The sequence below is a fragment of the Lycorma delicatula genome, chromosome 1, assembly GCF_047948215.1.
Source record: "Lycorma delicatula isolate Av1 chromosome 1, ASM4794821v1, whole genome shotgun sequence".
NCBI classification, from domain to species: domain Eukaryota; kingdom Metazoa; phylum Arthropoda; class Insecta; order Hemiptera; family Fulgoridae; genus Lycorma; species Lycorma delicatula.
The window spans coordinates 196,338,807-196,362,226 of NC_134455.1; the positions used below are offsets into that span (position 1 = coordinate 196,338,807).

General features: G+C 31.8%; 1 protein-coding gene across 1 annotated transcript in view; it reads right to left on the minus strand.

Moving 5' to 3' along the window:
- LOC142318243 (sodium channel protein Nach-like) overlaps nt 1-22,650 on the minus strand; it is a 36,163-nt gene extending 13,513 nt beyond the window's left edge. Inside the window, exons 1-5 of the mRNA XM_075354807.1 lie at nt 22,491-22,650; nt 20,094-20,297; nt 15,639-15,807; nt 6,795-6,940; nt 778-967 (exon numbers count right to left, since the gene is read on the minus strand). Of these exons, the coding sequence (XP_075210922.1) occupies nt 778-967; nt 6,795-6,940; nt 15,639-15,807; nt 20,094-20,297; nt 22,491-22,603 (822 nt within the window). The 5' untranslated portion in view covers nt 22,604-22,650. The remainder of the gene's footprint in view (nt 1-777; nt 968-6,794; nt 6,941-15,638; nt 15,808-20,093; nt 20,298-22,490) is intronic.
- Nucleotides 22,651-23,420: the final 770 nt, after the last annotated feature.

Here is a 23,420-nt window from a genome sequence, read left to right on the forward strand (position 1 = left end):
CAATTAAGATCAAATGTCTACATTTGAGCAAGAAAAAAGGGCTTTTTCACCACGATAATGAACCTGCGCACAATTCTTCTGTTGCTGCTAAAATTCACAAACTGCGCTTCAAATTGCTTCTACATGCACCATATTCGCCAGATTTAGCTTCAAGTGATTATTTCCTGTTCCCAAATTTGAAGAAATGGCTTGGTGAAGATTTGCCTCATGACAAAGTCATAGCTGGACAGACACCTGTTTTGCTGAGCTTGAGAAAGTTTTACCGAAGGAATAAATAAGCTGGAAAAGCTATGGATTAAGTGTATTACTTTAAAAGGTGACTACGTTGAAAAATAAAAAAAAAAAGGTAAGAAATTTTGTGTTGTCTTTCTTAGGCCGCAAACTTTTCAAACCACCCTCTTGAAATTGACATTTCTATTTGTTTTGAATTTTTTTTATTGTTTTAAGACTTCATTAATAAATATTACCATTATTTATTTTTACTGGCAACAAGCTAACATTTAACTACAATTATTATATTTATTTTTCTTTTTTTTATAAGATGTTGAGTTGAAACAAAAATTATTAAGATTTTTTTTTACTTTAATATTTTTAATTATTAAAATGTATTATCTATTCATAATTAAATCACTTCTAAATTTTCAAGGTACACACTTTTGTGTAATAAAATTTTAAACAAGCCAAATTTATAAAAATTTATTGTTTTTTGAAAAACTATTCAAAAATATCATTATATTTATAAGCCAAAAAAAACTGAGTATCATACAATGTACTTACTCGTACTCCTGAAATTCCAGTCACATCAATCTGATCTGGCAAACTTTCATTCGGATCAATTTGCTTGACAAACACTTCCATACCAGTGGCAGTACCTGCAGCTGTATTACGTCTCAATACACAATCCATGTCTTCATAACCAATAATTTCATTCGAATCTTTGTTATCTAGAGAGCTAAGTTCTAATTCACTGTGATAAATAATTGTCTTCATGTTACAAATAATATCTAAAAATACGAGTATCTAAAAAACATACATTTAATTTAGAATTTAACCAGTTACAGTTATTATTGACATCACTGATAAGTTGTTATTATAGTGTATTTTAATGCTGCAGGACTGGTTCAAGTTCATTTAAAGGTATTACTAGATATGAACCTCCATGTTAGTGGTGAAATTTGGTCATTAATAATAACAATGATTGGCCTGCAACAGGACAACTAACTGCCAGATTGTGGAGACATAATATTTTATGAAACAATGTAATTTTTTAATAAAAATAAAGTATAACTACTGAAAACTAAACATAATATACTGTTATATTCGTAATCTAAGTTTTATTTTTATTTTGAACATAAAACTGTTTACCAGTTTTAGCATACATATAATATTAAAAACACAGTTGTAATATAGTTTCCATATAACAATATTATCATTTAAATTACAATATATTAAAATGCTTCTGCTTCTGAGTGGAGACAGTGTTGGTAATGTATTATTTCATGGCAGAAAGGAAAACTTGAATTTTTTTTCTTTTCTTCATAATTGTTGTATTAATACTATCAGTTCCGCACTCTTATACCTATAACGGATGTAAAGGATCTAAGCTATAAGTAGTTGAAAATGGCACTAAATAGAGTTTCAGTGTCTGAAAATAATGTTATGTTACATCCTTAATTTCTGTAGTAATCAGAGTATAGGTGTCGCTTGTAGGACTGAATCAGCAACATTTAGGATGGCATAACATTGAGATATGAAACAACATAATGCAGAAAGCACTGGGAAGCCATTCACTCCTCACTTTCCCAAATAGTCTGGAATGGGATATGTGGGTAATGACCTGGATATTTTTGTGATTTTTTTTCACACCAGGTTGCCTACAACTGTTAGGTTTTGTGACCCAATGTACAAACATTAATATGCAAACATACATAATGCAAAAATATAATTTTACAAAAAAATGTTAATTTTACTGTTAACACATGCAAAGTAAACAATCCTCAAAACAACATTACTTACACATCCCTTCAAACAAAAAGCAAGACCTTTTAGTTGACTTTCATAAATTTAAAAATAAAATAAATCACACTAAGAACAGAAACAATGACAACAGTCGCAATGGCACATGTATTTCTCCATGTATATTCTCCATTGAACTGTCACACTGATTAACCATTACAAAACCAGACATAAAATCATGAATGTCAGCAACAGCTGAGTTTTTCCATCATTCTTAATTTGTAAATCTCCTCTTCTAATGAACTGTATTCAATTTTAATGACTCCAGCTCATAAGTAAGATTTGAAATATTTAAAGATTTAGCTTATTATTAATTTCAATTAGTTCATTTATCTTCCTTTTAATCGTTTCATTTACTGTTATTCTACATTGGTCATCAAAAGTAAAATTACGTCAGTCGTGACTCCCACCTCATCCATAGCTATACAGGTCATCAGCTACACCTATTCCATATGACTGTTATCTCTGATATATAGTATTTTTTAACACAAATTATTTTCTTTTTGATGCTTTAGATATTTCTCATCCTCAAAATTGTACAGATGATCACTTTTAAATATTTAACCTCTGTATACTATTTTAAGGTTTATCACTACCAAAATAATACTTGAATTTAATTAAAGTTTTATGAGTATACAAGTCAAAGGTTCATATTTTCACGTTTGTTAACCAAGCATAACTTACAATTTTGCATGAAAGTTTTGGAGCTTGAGAAATGGGTATATCAGTAAAAAGGAATACAAATTGTTTTTCCTTAATATATAAATAACATCTTTCTTTTTATTTAAGGAAGTTGTTAATAAAGTAGTATAAAAAAGGGATTTAATTTATTATATATTTTATTATAATATTCTATTATAGAATGTTACCATCTCAAACTTGGGTACTTCCTCCTTTCATTAACGAAAGTATAATCATTATCACTGCAGTTTAAAACCATGACTGCAAGATTGAAGTAAATAAGTACAATAATTAAACAAAATTCTTAGTTGGTTTTATAATTTAATTACTATGACATTAAAAATTTCAAAAACCATTACATCTTGCTAAGAATTTCTGCTTTCATCATACATTTCTTTTAAATATGAAATTGACAAACGTGATAAAATAGAACTAGCAAGCTTGTGAAAAATTTTAAAAAGTTTAATTGCTACATGAGATAGAATTAAAATAATTATTAAACACCACATATAAAAAATCTCTTGCTATTACTCTTGCATTTAAGATGCTTTACTAAGTTTTAATAATTTTTATACTTCAAAGTATTATTTTTAATAATTTAAATAGTCTGGTTAAAATAAAATGAACAAAACTTATTATCAATTTTTTTTCTTTAATAATATTTTTATTTTAATTTTTTGTTAATATTTCTATCTAAAATCAAGATGTGATCACATCTTGATGATGTTGCTAATTTTAAGAAAACTTTGTATAACTTATTTTATGATACAAATTCAATAATGAATTAACTAGTCAATAACCTTGAACAGGTCCTTTCTGGTAAAGAATATTTTAAAAATTATTTCAGATTAAAAACATCAGTTGACATACCTTTGTTTTCTTATTTTTTAAGACTATAAGTACATTCTTACTTATATCAAAGACTGGGTTTAAGTAAATACTGGTTGTCAACAAACTCTTTAGGCAATTTAAAAAATTGATTATAATTTTAAATAAGGTAATAACAAAATAGTTATTTTTTCATATTAATGTTAATAGGTTATTATTATAGTTGTTATCAATGGTTGTTTTTTTTTTTTAGAAAGAAATTAAAAACTAAAATTGTTCAAAAATGACTGCACCATAAAAAAAAATGTGATCTCTAATCTGGTTATCATAACAAACTCAGATATTCAGACACAAAGAAATTATAACGAAATATAGAAAAAATCCTCCAGCATACCAGTCAGTTTGCTATCTAGCATATGCAATTTATGGAAACAGGAATGGTGAATCAAGAACTGTGAATCTATCTACAAATCTGAAGAAATGGACATGTCCATGTCTTCGCTAATGTAGGTCTTACCTCACATCCCAACTAAGTCCATCCAAACTGCAACTACTAAGATCAATAATTCACAAAATTTCCCATACAACCTGAGGCTCTATGCATCAATTATTGGAAGTAATTCAGCTAGATAAACCACAATGAAGAGATATTGCTGCAAGCATTCTGCAAAAATTTATTTGAAGACAATAACTTCCTTAATAGCATTTTTTTATGAATGAAACAACCTTCCATGGGTCTGGAAAGCTTATCAAGCATAATATAAGATTTTGGGGATCTGAAAACACTCCATCACTACGGAAATCAAATGTGACAGTCCAAGGGCTAATGTGTAATGCAAATTTTTCACAATAAAAACTTGCATTGGTCAGGTATATGACGCCTGTGAATCATTATACCAGTTTACTATTCATCCCTGAATTACTTCGTTGTATGTAAGGGAACTCTGTTTTAACAAATGTAAGATCATAGATCTACATTCATAATGATATTACTGTAATAATTTTTTTAAACTAATATGTTTGACAGCATATATTGCACTTTTTCTTGATATAGTCAAGAAACTGAAAATTGGCTGCATTTCTCAGTACAGCAACCATAATAGATTTATTTATTTTATTTTGGAACATATAGTAATTTGAAAAGAAGAGTTGTAAATTAATCATTTTTATTCAGTTTGATGACGTACTTGATAGTGTATCTGCTTTTCTCTTGTGTGTTTATTATCAGTCTGTTCTGCATATTTTTGCCAAAAAAAGGAACTTATTCTATATTAGTTAAAAGGTTATTGGTTCACTCTTATTTTCTGAAAAGATACAGAGTGATTTTTTAGACCTGTTACCCAATTCTTAATGTCTGGTAATTTTTTTCTAAGTAAGGGAAATTTTGTTTTGTGACACGAAGTTGGTAGCGCTACTCAACCGGTATGGATACGGCAGTGCGAGTCGATTCTCCTTGAGCTGTGTAAACTTTTATGCTGTTTCCGGTCGTGTTACGAACAGAATGTCTTTTACCATAGAACAACGAGTTTTCATTCTTGAACAATATTTTGCTACGAAATCGTACGCGAGTGTAAAAGGAATCACTTCAAATTACATTTGTTGGTTTTCCTCCGTCAGAAAAAATGTCAATTTCTAGGCTAGCAAACCGATTTCGAGAGACAGGTAGTGTTTGCGACAGAAAACGTAGTGGTCGACCAACTCGCTTGACAGATGACGTTTTAGAGAATGTGAAAACAAGATTGCTCAATTCTCCACGGAAAAGTTTACGAAAACTTTCCACGCAAGTTGGTTTGTCATATTCGAGTGTTCAGAAAGCTGCTGAAAAATTGATATTGTATTCGTATCGCGTACGATTAGTCCAACAGCTTCAGCCTCCAGATTTAAACAAGCGATTGCAATATTGCCGTTGGTTTAGGTCTCTCGTAAATGATAACGGAATCGAAATTTTAAACAGAAGTTTAAAAATTGACAGCATTTAGTGATGAAGCTTGGATCCATCTCGATGGTTATGTGAACAGTAAAAACTGTCGAAATTGGGCGGTTGAAAATCTTATCGCTTTACAAGACAAATCTTTGCATCCTGAAAAAATTGGTGAGTGGCGTGCGATATCTCGTCATCGCATAGTCGGACCAATATTCTTCAACAGACAGTAAATAGTGAAGTACACAGGAATTTTGTGCGCCAATTTGTGTCACTCCTGGAACCTCAAGAACGGTATTGCTGGTTTCAGCAAGACATGCCACACGTCACGAGAAGCCGTGGATTTTCTGCAAGAGTTCTTTGATGATCGTTTAATAAGCAAGGGCTTATGACCTCCAAGGTTCCCAGACCTCACATCTCTTGACTACTTTTTGTGGGGCTATATTAAGTCCGAGGCCTTCAAAAACAATCCTCACACTATTGATGAAACCTAAAGTCAATATTACAAACTTAATCACGAATATTTCCAATGTAACTCTGAAAAAAGTTTCTGCTAATATGCTGAAAAAAGTCCGTGCGTGTATAACCGCAAAGGGTGTGCATTTTCAGCATATTCTTTAACAATTATGTAAGTAATAGCTTTTTTATTAAATCTCTTTTGTAAGTAACAAATACATTTTTTATTCCACCTAAATTTTCCTTTCTTAAATTACATTTAAAATTAGGTAACAGGACTAAAAAAATCACTCTGTAGTAACAACTGACTTAGACATTCTCACAGAAGTATGTGTGCCACAATTCTTATGAGCTCCAACACTGTAATCTTTCAACAAAATGGAGAACACTGCCTCATTAAAGCCTAAACATCTATGAATTTTTAAATGAATAATTTTCTAATCATTGGGTAGAAATAGCTGAAATGATTCTTTAGTCCCATTTTCCCCAGACATAAAAACCTATGAAATTTTTCTTTCGGACAGAAATTAATATCATTTTGACAATGAAATGGGACACAAGTAAAAATTCATTAATGACTGGAAAATTTTACTTGATATTATATAATCATTTCAAAAGTATCTAACTTCAGTTGTAATTTTAATAAATATCTTTAATTTTTAAATAATTTGTGGACAACCTTTATATTTATTTCTATTTTCATTTGTGTTAATATATAGATAACAATGTTATTCATTTAAGTTATAAAGGAATGGTTTTTAAAAATTTACTTAATCTCTAAAGATGCTTAATGAAAAGTGAAACCAATCAAGTCAAATATTTTTTGTCATTTTTCTGTCAAACATCATTTGACATTATCAAATACCAAAATTCAAGGCATTTTAGGTCTTACCACTGATTTAGTTTTTCTGAAGTCATAGAATTGAAAGAATAGCAGAAGCCCTCTTCAGAACGTTGCATACTAAATAACTCACAACAGTTATCTGGTTTACCATGCCATGAACATTCTAAAAATAGTTCACTACATGCCGGTAGCACCTGCGCATCAGAAACAAAAATTTAACATCAATGTATCAATGTGTTATATATGATACCAGCTGTATATGCCATTTGTGAATGGCATATACAGCTGGTATCTTGTATCAGTTTACTATTCATTCCCCAGTTACTTGTTATATCTAAGAAAGTTGTTTTAACAAATGTAAGATTACAGAGCTACATTCATACTGATTTTCAAGTAATAAAGTTTTTTAAATTAATATGTTTGAAAATGTTTCTGATATCTTGTATTTTTTTCTAATTACAGTCTAGAAATTGAAAATTAGCTGTCATTTTTCAGTACCGCAGCCGTAATAGATTTTTTGTGTTGATTATCAATCTGTTCTGCATATTTTTGACGAAAAAAGGAACTGATTCTACCCTATAACTAAGCATAAAACCATTCACCATGTGGCCTAAAATTTGTTTGTAATTGTTAATAGTACAGGGCGTTTCATAATGTTCTTCGGAGTTTCGAAAATTCATTAACAAAAAACTATTTCACTCATAATAATAAAACAAGTACTGTACGAAAGAGTACTTCAAATAGTTTTTTCCACATATACTAGGCAGTTAGTAAACCATTTGCTCGCTAGGCATCGACAGTAGAGAAAATGGCTGCCACGGGAAGTGACAAGTCGTTTTGTGTGTTAGAATTTCATTGTCAAAGTCAGTAATTTCTGTGCTACGTGCGTTTCGGTTGAAATTTCATAAGGAGCCACCAAGTGACAATTCAATTCGTGCATGGTATAAACAATTCAGTGAAACTGGTTGCTTGTGCAAGCGAAAATCTACTGGTCGTCTATCAACCTCAGAAGTCAATGTCGAACGTGTGCGTGCAAGTTCCATTCGCAGCCTGTCAAAATCGACTGCGGCTGCAGGCAGAGAATTAGGAATTCCGAAAACAACAGTTTGGAGAGTTCTCCGTAAACGTTTATTATGCAAACTGTACCTTCTTCAATTAATCCAGCGTCTTTCTGATGGAGATAAAACACGTAGGCTCGATTTTTGTTTACAGTTACAGGAAAAGATGTTGTTAGATGAAGGTTTTCAAAACAAGATAATTTTCAGCGATGAAGCTACTTTCCATATTAGCGGCAAAGTAAACCGTCATAACGTGCAAGTTTGGGGTACTGAAAACCCACACTCTTATGTGGAGCACATTCGGGATTCTCCGAAAGTAAACGTTTTTTGTGCGATCTCTCGTGAGGCAGTGTATGGGCCGTTCTTTTTTATGGAAACAGTAACCGGCATGATATACCTGGATATGCTACAATTATGGCTTATGCTTCAGCTACTCAACGTCATTTCGCTTATAATTAATTTAAAATAAGAAAATTAACAAACAAATTTCATTTCGACTTTTGTAAATAAATGAGATGATAATTGAATTATAAAAGTATATACAAACTAAACAAGCAATATTTTTAGATTTTATTTCATATTATGTAAAAAATTACACCGAAATAACTTCATTTTCCAGCAAGATGGTTGACCTGCCCATTTTCATAACGAGGTTCGACAGTACCTTAACACAAAATTACCTCGGCGCTGGATAGGACATGCGTCTGAAGAAGACCATCACATACGAGGTGTGATCAAAAAATACGGTGAATGAATTTTTATAGCGGCAACTGCCGACACTACATCCATATGCTGTAATTTGTCCAATAGCGTGATCAACTGAGACAGGCGTGGACAAGTTGTAACACTTGCCAGTCAGCTGCCAGAGCCGCTAGAGTGAGGTTGTGTTTATCGTGTCTGTCGCGCAACATGGATTTTGAACAACGCATTAACATTAAGTTATGTTTTAAGTTGCAAAAGAGTGCCAAAGAAGCTCACCAAATGTTAGAATCGGTGTACGGCGATAATGTGGTAACTTTGAAGACAGTGTACAAGTGGTATGACCGATTTAAAAACGGAAATGAGTCTGTTGAAGACGAGCAGCGTGCGGGACGTCCAGTAACCTCAAAAACAGTTGAAAATGTGCAAAAAGTGGAAACAATGGTTCGTTCAAACAGGCGAATGACTATTCGAGAGCTATCGGAAGACCTTAACATCTCATACGGATCCGTTCAAAGCATTTTAACTAATGAATTGCAAATGAGACGAGTGAGTGCAAAATTTGTTCCCAGACTTTTGAGTGATGAACAGAAGAAAAATCTAGTGTCAATTTGCACGGAGTTGAAGGGTCGTCTTCATGCAGATCCGGACTTCATGGCCAAAATTGTAACTAGAGATGAAATTTGGGTCTATGGCTATGACCCTGAGACCAAAATGCAGAGTTCCCAATGGAAAACCAGTTCATCTCCTCGCCCTAAAAAGGCACGTCAGTCAAAATCCAACATCAAGGTCATGCTCGTTGTTTTTTTCGATAGTGAGGGCATAGTGCGATCAAAGTTCGTTCCAAGGGGAACAACTGTAAACTCTGAATTTTATAAGGGTGTACTGCAACGTTTGCGAAACGACGTACGAAGAAAGCGACCAGAAAAATGGACCAATGGCATCCTTCTTCACAACGACAATGCGCCGTATCACACCTCGCTTCTCATTCGCGAGTTTTTGGCCGAAAAAAGTGTTCCTGTCTGTCCACATCCGCATACTCACCAGATTTGGCACCATGCGACTTTTGGCTCTCCCCAAAAATTAAAACTGTGCTTAAAGGAAAACGTTTTGACACCATTGCTGACATTGAGAGGGCCACGACCGAGCAGCTGAAAGCCCTTCCGAAAGACGCCTTCCAGAAATGCCTCCAGTCATGGAGCCAACGTTGGGATAAGTGCATTGCTAGCCAAGGACAGTACTTGAAGGAGATTAAATCGAATTCTATGTAACCTTATTACTTTTTTTAATAAAAAATTATTCACCGTATTTTTTGATCACACCTCGTATTTCCTGAGATATTTCTGTGGCCACCAAGATCACCAAACCTCAAGCCATGTGATTTCTTTCTCTGGGGTTACGTGAAAGATAATGTGTGTTTATCCCACCAATATCGCTCAGCTAAAGGATCGCATAATCAATACAATCAACTCTATCGAAAATGACATGTTAGAACGAGTTTGGCAAGAGCTAGACTTTCGTGTTGATGTGTACCATGTCACCAGAGGAGCACATATTGAACATTTATAGATTTTAACAAAAACTGTTTAAGTCCCTGCATCACCTCATACAACTTTCATTTAGGTAAGTGAAATATTTTTTTTGTACTGAATTTTTGTAACTCCTAAGAACATTATGAAACGCCCTGTATTATTCTACAGCTATAAGAATATTAAACCAGCCTTTGAATGATAACTTTTATAAATTTTAAACATATGATTTCTTTCAATATGACACCAAGTTAAAGATGAACTGAAAACTTTATTCCAATAAAATCTACACTGACAAACAAAGGAGTATTGTTATTTTATTTGCTAAATTTCAATAAAGTTACTTTAGTAATTTATAGGCTGCTTGTTTATTTCATTGCAGTTAAAAAGATAGGTGGCGAAATGTATGATCAAGAGATTTGTACTTTCTAGAATAAATAATCAGTTTTTTTCTTAGAATTGAAGTAATTGATACCATCCATGCTCACCAATCTTTTGTAAATAAAAAATGTCAATAAAACTTTTATTGCATAAATATTATTTTTATTTGAAAGATATTTTCTTTCGGTAGATCTTAAGTTTTTACATAACAAGTTTATTAATACATCGACAGGCAACTGTGTCGTACCAATTACTTTTCACATCTATGTGCAAGGATTGCAATTTTATTTATTTGTTTAAGGGAGAAGGTTTTTTATTAATCTTAGTTCTCTCGGAGAAACAATTATAATCAGGAAAGTAACCTCAAAGATACGTTTTTGGTTCATCTGAAGTACTGTACTGTTATAAATTTTTTAAAAGGTCTTAATTATAGTAAAATAATCAGGTAGTAGTAAAATAGTCAGGTAGTAAAATAAAATATGTGAAAATGTAAAAGAATCAAAGCAATTAAATATATAGAGATTTTTCTCCTGGAATATATTACAAGTTTAGATCATGTATGTTATTTGCTGTAGTATATATTGTTGATACTACGTTTATTATTTACTGCGTTCTAAGATGAGTGTAGTTTTTAGGGTAATTATTTTTTTTCATATTGAATTTTGTATTTCTATAATTATACTAATTATTAGATTTGAAGAAATTAGAATTTTTAAGCTATTTCAACTTTTCTCATTTATTTTGCACTTAAACCTACAGTAAGTTTTGTAGCTCATGAAGACAATACAAGTACTTACAAAATGTAAACTGTGAAGTTTAATTTAAAAAAAAAAAAGAAGAAAACTGATGTCATTTTACATTAAATATTACTTCAATGATGTAATACTGTAGGTTTTAAGTATTGTCCAATAAAACTGAACTACTAGACATTACTACCTGCCTGTCTGTAAGGTTTACCTGTCCTTTTGTTAAGGTAAATGGACAATTAAACCAAACACAAATACCACACCCTGTACCGCACAATCAGAAAGTTAAGCAGGAAGACAATACCAACCAATGACAACATGCAAAAGTTGGATGGATCCTTTGTGCAATCACCAACTTTTATCTATTTAATAATAAACTACTGTGCTGAATTTTTATCATTATTTATTCTTTTTTTTTTTAAATGGCATGATTATTAGCCGTTAATAAATACTCATGCTCTAATTGCACCCAATATTCTAACTTTGGTAATTTGTACTTCATAAAACTTGGCTTTGGCTATAACATTTTGCCCTATCCACATTCTTCAGTTTTGCAGATCCCATTTCCTGAGATATTTAAATGAACATTACTACTTTTTTTTTAAACCTCCGGATCTACCGTTAGGCACTGCTTCAGAGGATAAGATGATTGATTTATAGGGTGTGTGAAAATGCCATGCCTGACCAGGATTTGAACCCTGGACCTCCAGATGAAAGGAGGATAATACAACTATTATTATTATTATTAAACAACTTAACTCTGCCAAGGACAGTCCCAAGCCCGCCTGTAAAAGGAGGAGGGTGGTCATTCTGCTGAGTTGACCAGAATCCAGGAAACTGGGGGAAAGCTAGATAAGAAACCGTCTGGAAATTGAATCAAACTTAACTGCTAATGCTACCACATAAGGGACAGCCAATGCTCCAACACTGGGAACCCAGGGTGTTGGTGAGAAGTGGACTACTTGCCAGAGAAAGAAAGAAATTAGTTGTCAGTTTGAGAGAAGAAATTCAACTAGCCACATGGAATGTGTAAACCAAACATCATGTTCGTCAAAAGGAGGTCAGAGCACAGGAACTAGCCAAATGCAAAATATCAACTGCAGCTTTGTCTGAACTAGGGCTCACTGGATCTAGATTGATGACAGCACAACCTCCAGTTGCCAATGAGACAATGACATTAATCTATTCTGTTGGTGATAAATGTGTTGGGTTCATGGTGGACAGCCGAGCAGCTAAAAGCATAATGACCTTCCAGCCAATATCAAGTTAGCTAACAGTACTCAGCATCAATGGTTCCATCAGGACTCATATCCTGTCAATCTGTGCCCCAGCTGAAACAAGCTCCGATTCAGCCAAGGATGAATTCTATACCCAGCTCCAGTACACGCTGTATTCAATCTAAACAACTGAGATAATCATCCTAGTCGGCGATTTCAATGCCCACATCAGTGTGAATAGGCTTGGATGGGAGCTAACAATGGGCAACTTCAGGCATGGAGTCATCAACAACAATGGCCTGTGCTTATTGTCCTTTACAGCATCAAATAATAGACATTTACTAAAATGCTTGTGAGCAACAGCATCTTCCAACACCCACTTAAGCACCAGATCACTTGGTGAAATCCATCTAGCATTGACTTTGCAGTACTGGATTATGTTCTGATCAGTTCCCAATTCCGATCATCACTCCATGATGTGTGTGCCATTCAAGGACCAGCTTGTGGATCTGATCACTATCTTGTTCAGACCAAAATACATCTGCTACTTCATCGCGCCATGCGCAAGTCACCACCAACACCCTGACTGAACTAGTCACACCTGCTGGATCCAATATGCAGGCAGGAATTCCAGATTGCACTTTCAAATCAATTTGAACAACTGGCAATAACAGATGATGTCAAGGATGAGGAGAACCAAGTATTTAAAGTCATCATGGATTGCATCAAATCACTGTGCTGTCATCTGCCATAGAATGTAGCTATGGATTTCAGATCAGTGCCTGAACAGAAACAAGCAAAACTGAACAACTATGAACACTATCAGCAATTGAACAAAGATGTCCAGTGGAAAATGAAAGAAGCTAGAGAGACATATTTTGAATGAGGTAGCAGCTGACCTTGAAGAAGTTGCATCCAAGCACGAATACCATACCCTTTACCACACACTCAGAAAATTAAACAGGAAGACAATATCAACCAATGACAACATCCAAAAGTTGGATGGATCCTTTGTGCGATCACCAAATTAACAACTACAGTGCTGGAAGGAGCTTTTCCAGGAACTCTACAGCCACAATCCTCCACAAGAATCTCCTGCAGTCCCACCACAAATTGATGCACCAGCAATGCCATTAAACCATGACCAACGAGTGATTGAAGAAGTTAAAGTTACAGTGAGGTCATTGAAGAATAGCAAAGCACCTGGAGTGAATGACACAGCGGAGACAATCAAAGTTGGAGGAGACATTTTGCTTCACCGACTCCACACTACTTCAGTTGATCTGGATCACAGAGTATGTACCTTCCACTTGGAATAAATCCATTATCATATCAATCCATAAAAAGGGGAACAGTCAAGATAGCAAAAACTAATGCAGCATCAGCCTCCTTTCAATCACTGGCAAAGTGATCATGAAAATCATTCAACTGCGACTGCAGAAACATTGTGAACAGATGAGCTATGAAGAGCAAACTGGATTTCAGCCACATCGTGGGTGCTGTAATCAGATCTTTGCTCTCCGCCAGCTGATGGAAGAAAGAATCAAGTGCGGAATACGAACATAGTTATTGTGTTCATAACTTTAAGTCAACATTTGACTGAATCCACTGGCCTGCACCTTGAAATGCACTGAAAGCTGAACATGCACCCCAGGAAACCATTCACCTTTTCCAAGCAACATACTCGTACAATGGGTCAACCAGCTGTCTGCAAATCCGAAACAAATTATCTGATACATTTTCCATTCAAACAGGAGTTCGCCAGAGGGATGTCATCTCTCCACTTCTGTTCAACATTGTAATTGATGCTATAATGAGGAGATCATTTGAGGAAGGCGTGGAGAGTACAATATGATAAGGTTGTCACTACCTAACCAACCTGATGTTTGCAGACAACAGCGCCATATTTGCTAACAGTGATGAAGAGGCAACAGATATTTTGTATGAGATCTCTAGTACAGTAGAGTCCTTCAGACTGTGGATCAATGTTGTCAAAATGAAGATACCAACAAGTGATGGCTCACAGTCCATTGTTTACCTTGGAGGAGCTCAAATCAACAAATCCAAGAATTCAAATATCTCAAATCACTGGTCCAAGAAAAGAAAGTCGCATCTACAACTGAAATCGATGCCAGAACTGGGCAGGCAGTTACAGCTTTCACCTCACTAAAATGGTGTATATGAAAGCAAGCAAACATAACCATCCAGACTTATCAATTCTCCAATTATGGATCAGAAACTTGGACCTCCTTCAAACAGACTTGAACCAGCTAAAATTTTTCCAAACTTGGTGCTTGCACTGAATCATATGGGTTTCACTGTATGACCATATTCGAAATGAAGTCATCAGATCCAAATGCGGGCAGCAACCAACAATTGAAGAGCAGATCCAAGTGCAGAGGCTGAGATGGTTTGATCATGTGTGCCAGATGGACTCAGATCGCTTGCCTCATAGACTCCTCTGTAGGCAACGTCCTACTCAGTGAGATTCAAAGATCTGGGCCAAAGAATATCTGGATAAAACAAGTTGCAGATGACTTGAGGAATCAGCAAATTGACCTCGACTAGGCCAGGATCATCGCTATAGACCATAAAGCATGGAAAAGTGTTGTGAGCAAAGTTCAGAATCCTATAGCACCCACAGCAGCGTACTGGTTGTGCAGTCAGCCATCCTCTCCAATCGCCAGCTAGGGATCAAAGAGAAGAAGAACCAACCTAACATTATCAAGTTTCTACAGTATTTTGTATGCAGTTTCTACATTAAATTGTATAAACTAAAGTAACTTTTCAAACATTACATTGTAAAATAATTCATATTTTTTTAATATTTTGTTTAAATAATCTAAATAATTATAATTATAATTGTCATTAGCATTCCTTGAGCCATCAGCTCTAACATTTCTCCCTGATATAATTAGTTTTTGATACAACTATTTTTAATAATCTTATCTTAACTTGCATTTAATTTAATTAATTAAATAATTCAATCATAATTTTTTATTGAATCATTTAGGTTCCTGTATATAATTTTAATGGACAAAAAATTTTTATTTCCTGCTAGCATTTTCTGAACCAACAAGACTGGATTGAGTTTGTGGAAAGGTCTTTACACACATATAAATTTGTAGTCATACATTCCACTCTGTTTTAACATCCACACAGATGAGTTCTACTGTATTCAACTTGGAATAGTACAGTAACCCTTAACTATGAAGTAGACTGCATGTGAGATGAAAATCAAAAATGGAAAATTGTTACTAACCTGTATCATTAGATCAGTTACATTGATATCTTGAAGACTTGGTAAAATATCAGCACATTGATCCAAATGTTCAAACATTCTACTGTAGTATGGATGTTGAAATAAAGAAAGAACATTTAAGAAGTGAAGAGCTTGTTTTAGGTTATTATCATCAGATATGTTCAAGTATCTGAAATATTAATATTTTAATTTTCATCCAAAATTAACCCACTTTCTTATAATTTACTGTACACAAATTTATAAAGTTCTGAGCATAAATAATGATAGTGATTACAATTTTTCATGTTTACCCTTTTTTTTGATGATTTAAATATGGAGGTTTTAACATTTTAATTTATGTTGACCTAGTTTACATAACTAATGCTGAAGGCTTTGAAGTATAAATATTTATCTGATGTTTGACGATATCCACCATGATAATTCTGGATAAATATTTTGTATGTTGATAAAACTGAATTACTTTTGAACTACGACATGAGATTATTCATAATTTTAAACATTTCATTATGAATTTGTAAATAATTATCATCTACCTCCTTTTTCAAAATTTCCTTGGATTAAGCCTGTATTTCTCATGAGCTTTCTGCCCAGGTTACATGCTCAATTTTTTACTATTGGCATAGCACATCAGCTATTAAACTCCTGTATTAACTTAAATTAATGATATAAAATGTTAAAGTAAATTAAATGTGAAATTAATCAATAATATTACATAAATGATGAAACAATGTAAATTAAATTATATTACGATAGATAGTGTTGTAGTTATATTTGTTGCGAACCCTGGTAGTACGAAGTTTGTTATTATTGAATATTGTTGAAAAATTATAACCACGGTTCTGAAAGACCAAATTTTGATTCTTTAAATTTTTCCGAAGATATCCGGCCCGAAGGACCAATATAAATGTATGTCGAAGTTCGCTGATTCTTTTAAAATAAATTAAGCCTTTATGCAGTTGTTTATAAATTATTTTTTATTATAAATTTGAATTGTCATTCACATACATACACACATATATATAACATTACTAAACTTGGTAAATCTCTGTGTAAATTCATTGTATTTGTAATTAATATATGTAACATTATTATCTTTAAGTCTATATGTAACATCAAGTAAGTTAATTAGTGCATTTTGAGTCCTTGGCGAGTGATCGAAGACGGCTGACACGAGCATGACCTACGTACATAGTAGTTAGGAGCCGTTGAAACGTCAGGAGCCGAGTGCATCAAACCGTGCAAGTACCGCCGATCGCAGATATCCGAAAGATCTTTAAATTTTAAAATTACTGTTTTAAATGAAAATTATTGTTTCTCATTAACAGTAAATTTTAAATAACATGAAAGAAACCTGAGTCTATACAACTCTTACTTCTTTATGAGTTCTTAATTTTTCATTTTTAAATTTAATTTAGTTTTTTCATAATTACTCATCATAGAAATTCTTTGTTATAAAGTAAACTTGTTTTGTGTTATTTAATGATTAAGATAATAAAAATGTTCTATTTATCAAAAGATATTTATAATCTGTTATGCCAAAGCTGCTGTCAATTATTCAAGGTTAATAGTTTGTTTTTTAGCATATATAAGAATTCATAATGAGGTAGGAAGAAATAGGCTTTCCATCATACCTCTTGTTGAATATTATTTATGTTCATTTAAACGATTACATATTCTTAAATATTAATAGAGAAATAAGTACAACATATTTAAACCCAAAAAAGGAAAATTTTTTTTTTGGATAATATCAAACTCATAAACGTTTTACTAAAAGTAAAAATAAATCCAAAAATGTTTTTGTTTGGTATGGTATAACAATTTAGAAGAATATATTCATTCAAAGAAACTATCAAAAATAAAATCCTTACCGCCCTTAAGAATATATGGTATTGCCTTAAAACTTTGTAATTATGTGTATGTAGATATTTTTCACAATCTTTTAAGAGTAATGATTGCACAAAATTAACAGATTACTTAAAAAAAGATTAGTAAATATAAAATGAAAATCTTGAAAATATAAGTAAAATTAATTGTAATTACTTGAGTTTAATTCAAATACCTCTTGAAGTTCATCAAAATTTTTATCTTCCAAGCTGAATGATTGAAAAGAAATAATCTTATTTTCACAATTATCAGTTTTCAGAAAGTCACATCTTTCCTTCCACCTGTTTTGTTGGATACAAAAGCATTTTGAATCTTTCAGTACTTAATTTACCCCAATGATGCCCTTCAGTGGCCTATTTTTTTCTTTTTTTTGAACTTTCTTTTCCTTTAAGGTAATAGATTTCTTGATCTTAGATAGGGCCCTTAGAAAGGGATGATATTAGATAGGGTCAGAAAGGCTATTTTAAAAAGTTTACTACAGTTTTAATAAATCTTTAACACATAATTTGAGGTATAAAAAATCCCCTTTTCAGTATTACTTTTTAATGTTTCTTTAGTAAATGTAAAAGAGTGAATAATTTACATTTTTAATAACTACATCTAGAATCAGGAAACAATATAATTTAACAGCATGACAAATGCTGCATAAATTTAAAATGAATAAAAATGATTAAGGAGGAATTTTTGTATTAGTAATAACTTTAAGTTTTGTTTTATTTTCATTACTAGAAATGAGAAATCTGCTATTGAGTTTTTTGAAAGAAATCAAAAGTAATTTCATCGATTTCATCAAACTTTCTACATTTTGGACTCTGGAAAATTTTTTTCTTGTACTGCAGTCAATAAATTTTTACTTGTTCTTAACCATGAATGACATTTGCTTCTCACATTTCATATTTTTTTATATATGTGAACATATTAGTTTCTTTGGCTATTTTTATTCTTAAGTATTACTTTTTCCATCAAAAAACCTCCAGCTAATTCAAAACAAATTTCCAGTAGTAATATCACCTGGATGCTAGTATGAGAATAGCAGCATCAGTCCCTGAAGATTTTTACCAAGATGATTGAAAACATTTTGAAGTAAGTTTTTAAGAAGAAACAATCCATTTTATTGTAAAAGATGATTCGATTGGTCATTTAAAACATTTATACCTTTAAATTACTATCATTGCCAACCATCATGGTCAAAAACTTAGCAAAATACTATTTATGTACTTAAAATTATTAAATTAAAGTTCCTTCCTTTCTTTGTTAATCCACTTCCCCAAAATTTTGTTTTTCCTTGAATAAAGTAACATGTTTATGATATAAATTTTTGATTAATACATGACAAAAAACAAAAAATGTCATAACAGAATAAGTAGGAATTGCAATGCTTGTACTACATTACAGTGCTTGTAATAGCACTGTCTGCTAGAAACTGATTAATTGATGTTTAAGAAGAGCTACTGCAGACAACAATAATTTTGCAATAGTTATGCTTAATTTAAACTATATTTTAAATGAAATATAATGAATTCTGTCATTCAGTCTCTTGTGAAGATTGGGTAATGTTCAAATAACTTCTATCCCTGACAGGAGCCAGTAGTGACTATTAAAACTTAAAATACTATTCAGGAATTTTTCATCCTAAATTTAGGAAAAAGAATATTGTATCGTATAGGAACAGTACAATGTATTGTGTTCTGAATCCATAATCTCGCTTCACATAAATTTTTAATGTTTCCTTTTATATAGTGTCAGAAAGGCTATGAGTAGGATAGTTTTTGAAAAGTTTACTACAGTTTTGATAAATCTGACAATAATTTGGGTAATAAAGAATCCCTTTTCAATATTATTTTTTAATGTTTCTCTTTTAGCAAATGTAAATGAGTGAACAATGCACATTATTAATAACTACATTTAGAATCAGGGAATAATATAATTTAACAGTAAGACAAATTTGATATAAATTTAAAATTAATAACAAGGATTTCATGTATTAGTTATAACTTTAACCATTGACAACAGTGAATCATGTCATGTATCATTTTATTTACTCTTAGTAAGTATTTTCTTAATTTTAAAGAAACAATATGTTATATATAATTCTATATATTATGATTATTTTGGAACTACTGACCTCAAGGTTGATACTTATCTAAAGAGACTTTTTGAAAAATTTCTACTAGTTCACTCATTATGTGTTAACCACAAAGCAAAATGGAGATACTTTGGCCCTAGTTAGAACTTTCTAATTCTCAATTGAGAAATGGTAATCTCATGAAAAGTCTGTGTAGGTACCATAGAGCCAGAATTATTGTTCTGACTTTGCAAAATAAGGTCATTTATCCTACTTGTAGAAAATAAAATAAAGCAAAGTACATTATGTATTCTTAGAACGATAGGTTAGTAATGTTTACTACTTGTATAAAGTCTTATTCAAGAAAAACTAATAAAAATTTTAATTTCAAGAAAAGTATAAAATAAATGTAATGTTTATCTGTATGATAGATAATCATTTTGTTAAGTAACATTATAAAGCTTATAAATAAAATGATAACTTGGTAAAAATAACCCATACTTCACCTGGATATATACTTTAAGGCAATAGATTTCTTGATCTTATTGTTTGGACAAATTGTTATTGCTGGGAAAGGAAACAGATGCAGTGGCAAATGAGTATCCTTCACAACAGTTACTGTTGGAGCAAGACTAAACCTCACCCACATTGTATTTACAAGAAGACTTGCACAGATGAAACACAAAAATATAATGCTTAGCCATATACTCCTGAAAAAAATGTTTTCACATTAAGATTTTTTGTTGATCAGCAACATACGATATAATTTTAAGATTTTTTCAAAAGAAATCTTAGGATATTTAGAAAAATTCTGTACAAAGTTATTCACAAGTGCATGAAACATTTTATAGTTAACTCAGTATGAAACAGATTCTAAATTGTATTACATCAAAACAAAGATAACTATTCAAATGTTATTTTCATATTTCATAGATGTTTATCAATGTATTATTCAAATATACAGATGCAGCAGATATCTGGAAGACGTCTACTTACTTCTGTTTCATCCCATACACATTTGAGAATATCATAATTAATCAGTACTGATCTGCAGCACTGCCATCATAAAGTTTCAAATTCCTTGAAATCAGCAGTGAAAGGGTCACATAGCATAATTCATTCCGAAGCTCCATAAGAAAAAATTACATGCTGTTAAATCCTGTTATCTTCACTAACATCACACATCATTGTGTGTGCATCCCACTCAATGCTATGTGCTGTGAAGAATTTGCCAAATTGTAAATTATGTGATGCCAAATTCTAAGTTTGCCAGTTTCTAAGTTTGTGGGGTTATGTGTGTTGACTTATTCAACACATCGTAGCAATTCACTGGCTTTAAATATTCTGGTTGAGGAGCAGTACACAGGCAGCTGAATCCTGAAATTTATCATACCACTTCATGACACTGTTGTAGCAGTACACAGGCAGCTGAATCCTGAAATTTATCATACCACTTCACGACACTGTTGTGCTAGATGGATCCTTCTCTAATTTTGATCAAAATCATCACTGCACTGTCAAAACAATGTAGATTTGCACAATGTAATACCCAGAAAAAACTGGGATCAAAGTACATAAACAGTCTGAAAAACAGACAGGAATATTTTCTGAGAAAATTAAGTCAGTGGGATGGAAGTGAGCACTGAAAAACAAAGTATATGCAAGTTAGAAAAAATTCAGGTTTAAGGAAATGAAATATTGAAATTAAAGTTAACTGCAGAAGTGAGTTTAAATACTTCAGTTAATACCAGTCAGTAGAAACTCAGAAGATTTAGAAGTAGACTGTAGAATGAAAATTATAGCCAGGGGAACCTTTAGCACTTAACTAAAACTACTGTTAACAAAACAAAATTCCGTAATATAATAATTAAAATTGTATTATTATTATTCAAAGGAGAAATCTTGCTCATTACCCATTCACTAAACAAAAAAAAATGAAAGAAGAGTGAAGACTTTAAAAAATGCAGTACTAAGAGAAATCTATGTTTCAGTTTATGACAGAGGCGAGTAGAAGGAGGAAAAATAGAGTTGAGGAAATTATACAAAAGTCAGCTGTTGTGGCAGAAGTAAAGATTGAGATGTTATTTATTGAATTTTAATTTTTACAAAATATGTAATGTAATGATATAACCCATTCTTCTGGGCAAAAATTACGTAAGTATTAATCTTATTTATCTTTCCTCAAATGGATATAAAATATTGTAACAGGTAGAGCAGCTTCCAGAAGAAGAAAATTAAAAATGAAAAATTTTGTAGAAACAACAAAGAATTTATAGAAAAGCATAGAAGGTGTGGCAATAGAAATCATAAGCTTGAACAAACGAACGGGTGGGTCAGGTACTGATACTGCAGGTCTGACCCTAGGCTTGGAGATATAAATACTGCCAAGGACCAGCAGAGTAACAGTTTCCAATCAGTGTGTGATAAATGCGAGGACAATATGCAGGAACATTCAGAGTGAGTGTTCAGTAACAAACGAACAAAGAATGCATCAAGAGTATTTTGACAGTGAGTTAAGTACAGAAACTGTTTGATGAGTATTTTGTGATCAGGATCAAAGTGACATTATTCATTTGTAAAGGTTTCTTTTTGTAAACATTGAAAGTGAATAATTCTTACATAAAGTGAATTGTTGATTTTGTGATTGTTATCTTTCTGTTATAATTTTTTGTTAATTCTGTATAAAAAAAAAATAATAATATTTTTTAAGTGTGTCTCAATATCTTTGTCAAACCCCGAACACATGACAATATTATATTACCTTTGATGAATATCACCTATATCTCCTAAGATATGTTATCATACATACTGTGATGCTTCTGACATAGAATAACAGAAATAATTATATCAAATAAAATTATAATATACCATATAACAAACATTCTTATAATATGGATACAAACCTTTCTATGAAAGATGCATCATCACGGAAAACATAATGAACACCATGAAGAGTGCAATGCTTACTGTATTCTTTTAATAGAATACTTAATGATTGATTTCCATCTCTTAACATCTGATTTTTTTTTGTCCTTTTACTTTTTAAGGCAAAGTTTCTTCGAATTCCTTTTGTTTTATTATCTGTATAACCAATCATAATTATTATCTTTTGAATATCAGAAATGTAAAATCAGTTTAAATGTGCTGGTAAAATGAATTCAAAAATTAATAATATATTCATTTAACTGATTTTTTTTATGGTTTAGTGATAATAAAATTCAGTTTTGCAAAACAATTCCTTACTTTTTAGAGTTGTGTTTTTTTACAGTAATAAATTTTTACTAAAAGTATTAAATAGAACAAGTAAACAGTTATTAGTAATTTCCTCCAGCTGAGTAAATAAGTCTAATGCAGTAGTTTACAATAGAACTTGTCTCAAATAATTTATATTTCTTTGACTGTCACATGATATGAATAGTATATAATTCAATATAATAATGGAGTATCATAAGTATGTTTTCTTTCATTTCAAAAAAGAACCTATTACATCAAAACCACTTAAAGAAAAAAATGCTGAATAGAGTACTAATTACCAAACATTACACTTGTCACTCAAAATTAAATGCCATGCGGCGACATTGGTAAAATATTCTTTTTACCAATAATAGAATAATAATATAAAACATATATCAATAATAGATATTATTTCTTTTTATTCATTCATTTAACTCTTTAATCATATTTTATCCAATGCCTTTACAAAGCACTACAAATAATACATCATATTATATTCTACATATATACCTCATTGTGTTGAAAAGTAAATATAATGGATAAGAGACACAAGATATAGTAATTTGTTTCTTTACGCCATCTGACCCAGTCTTTCTTAT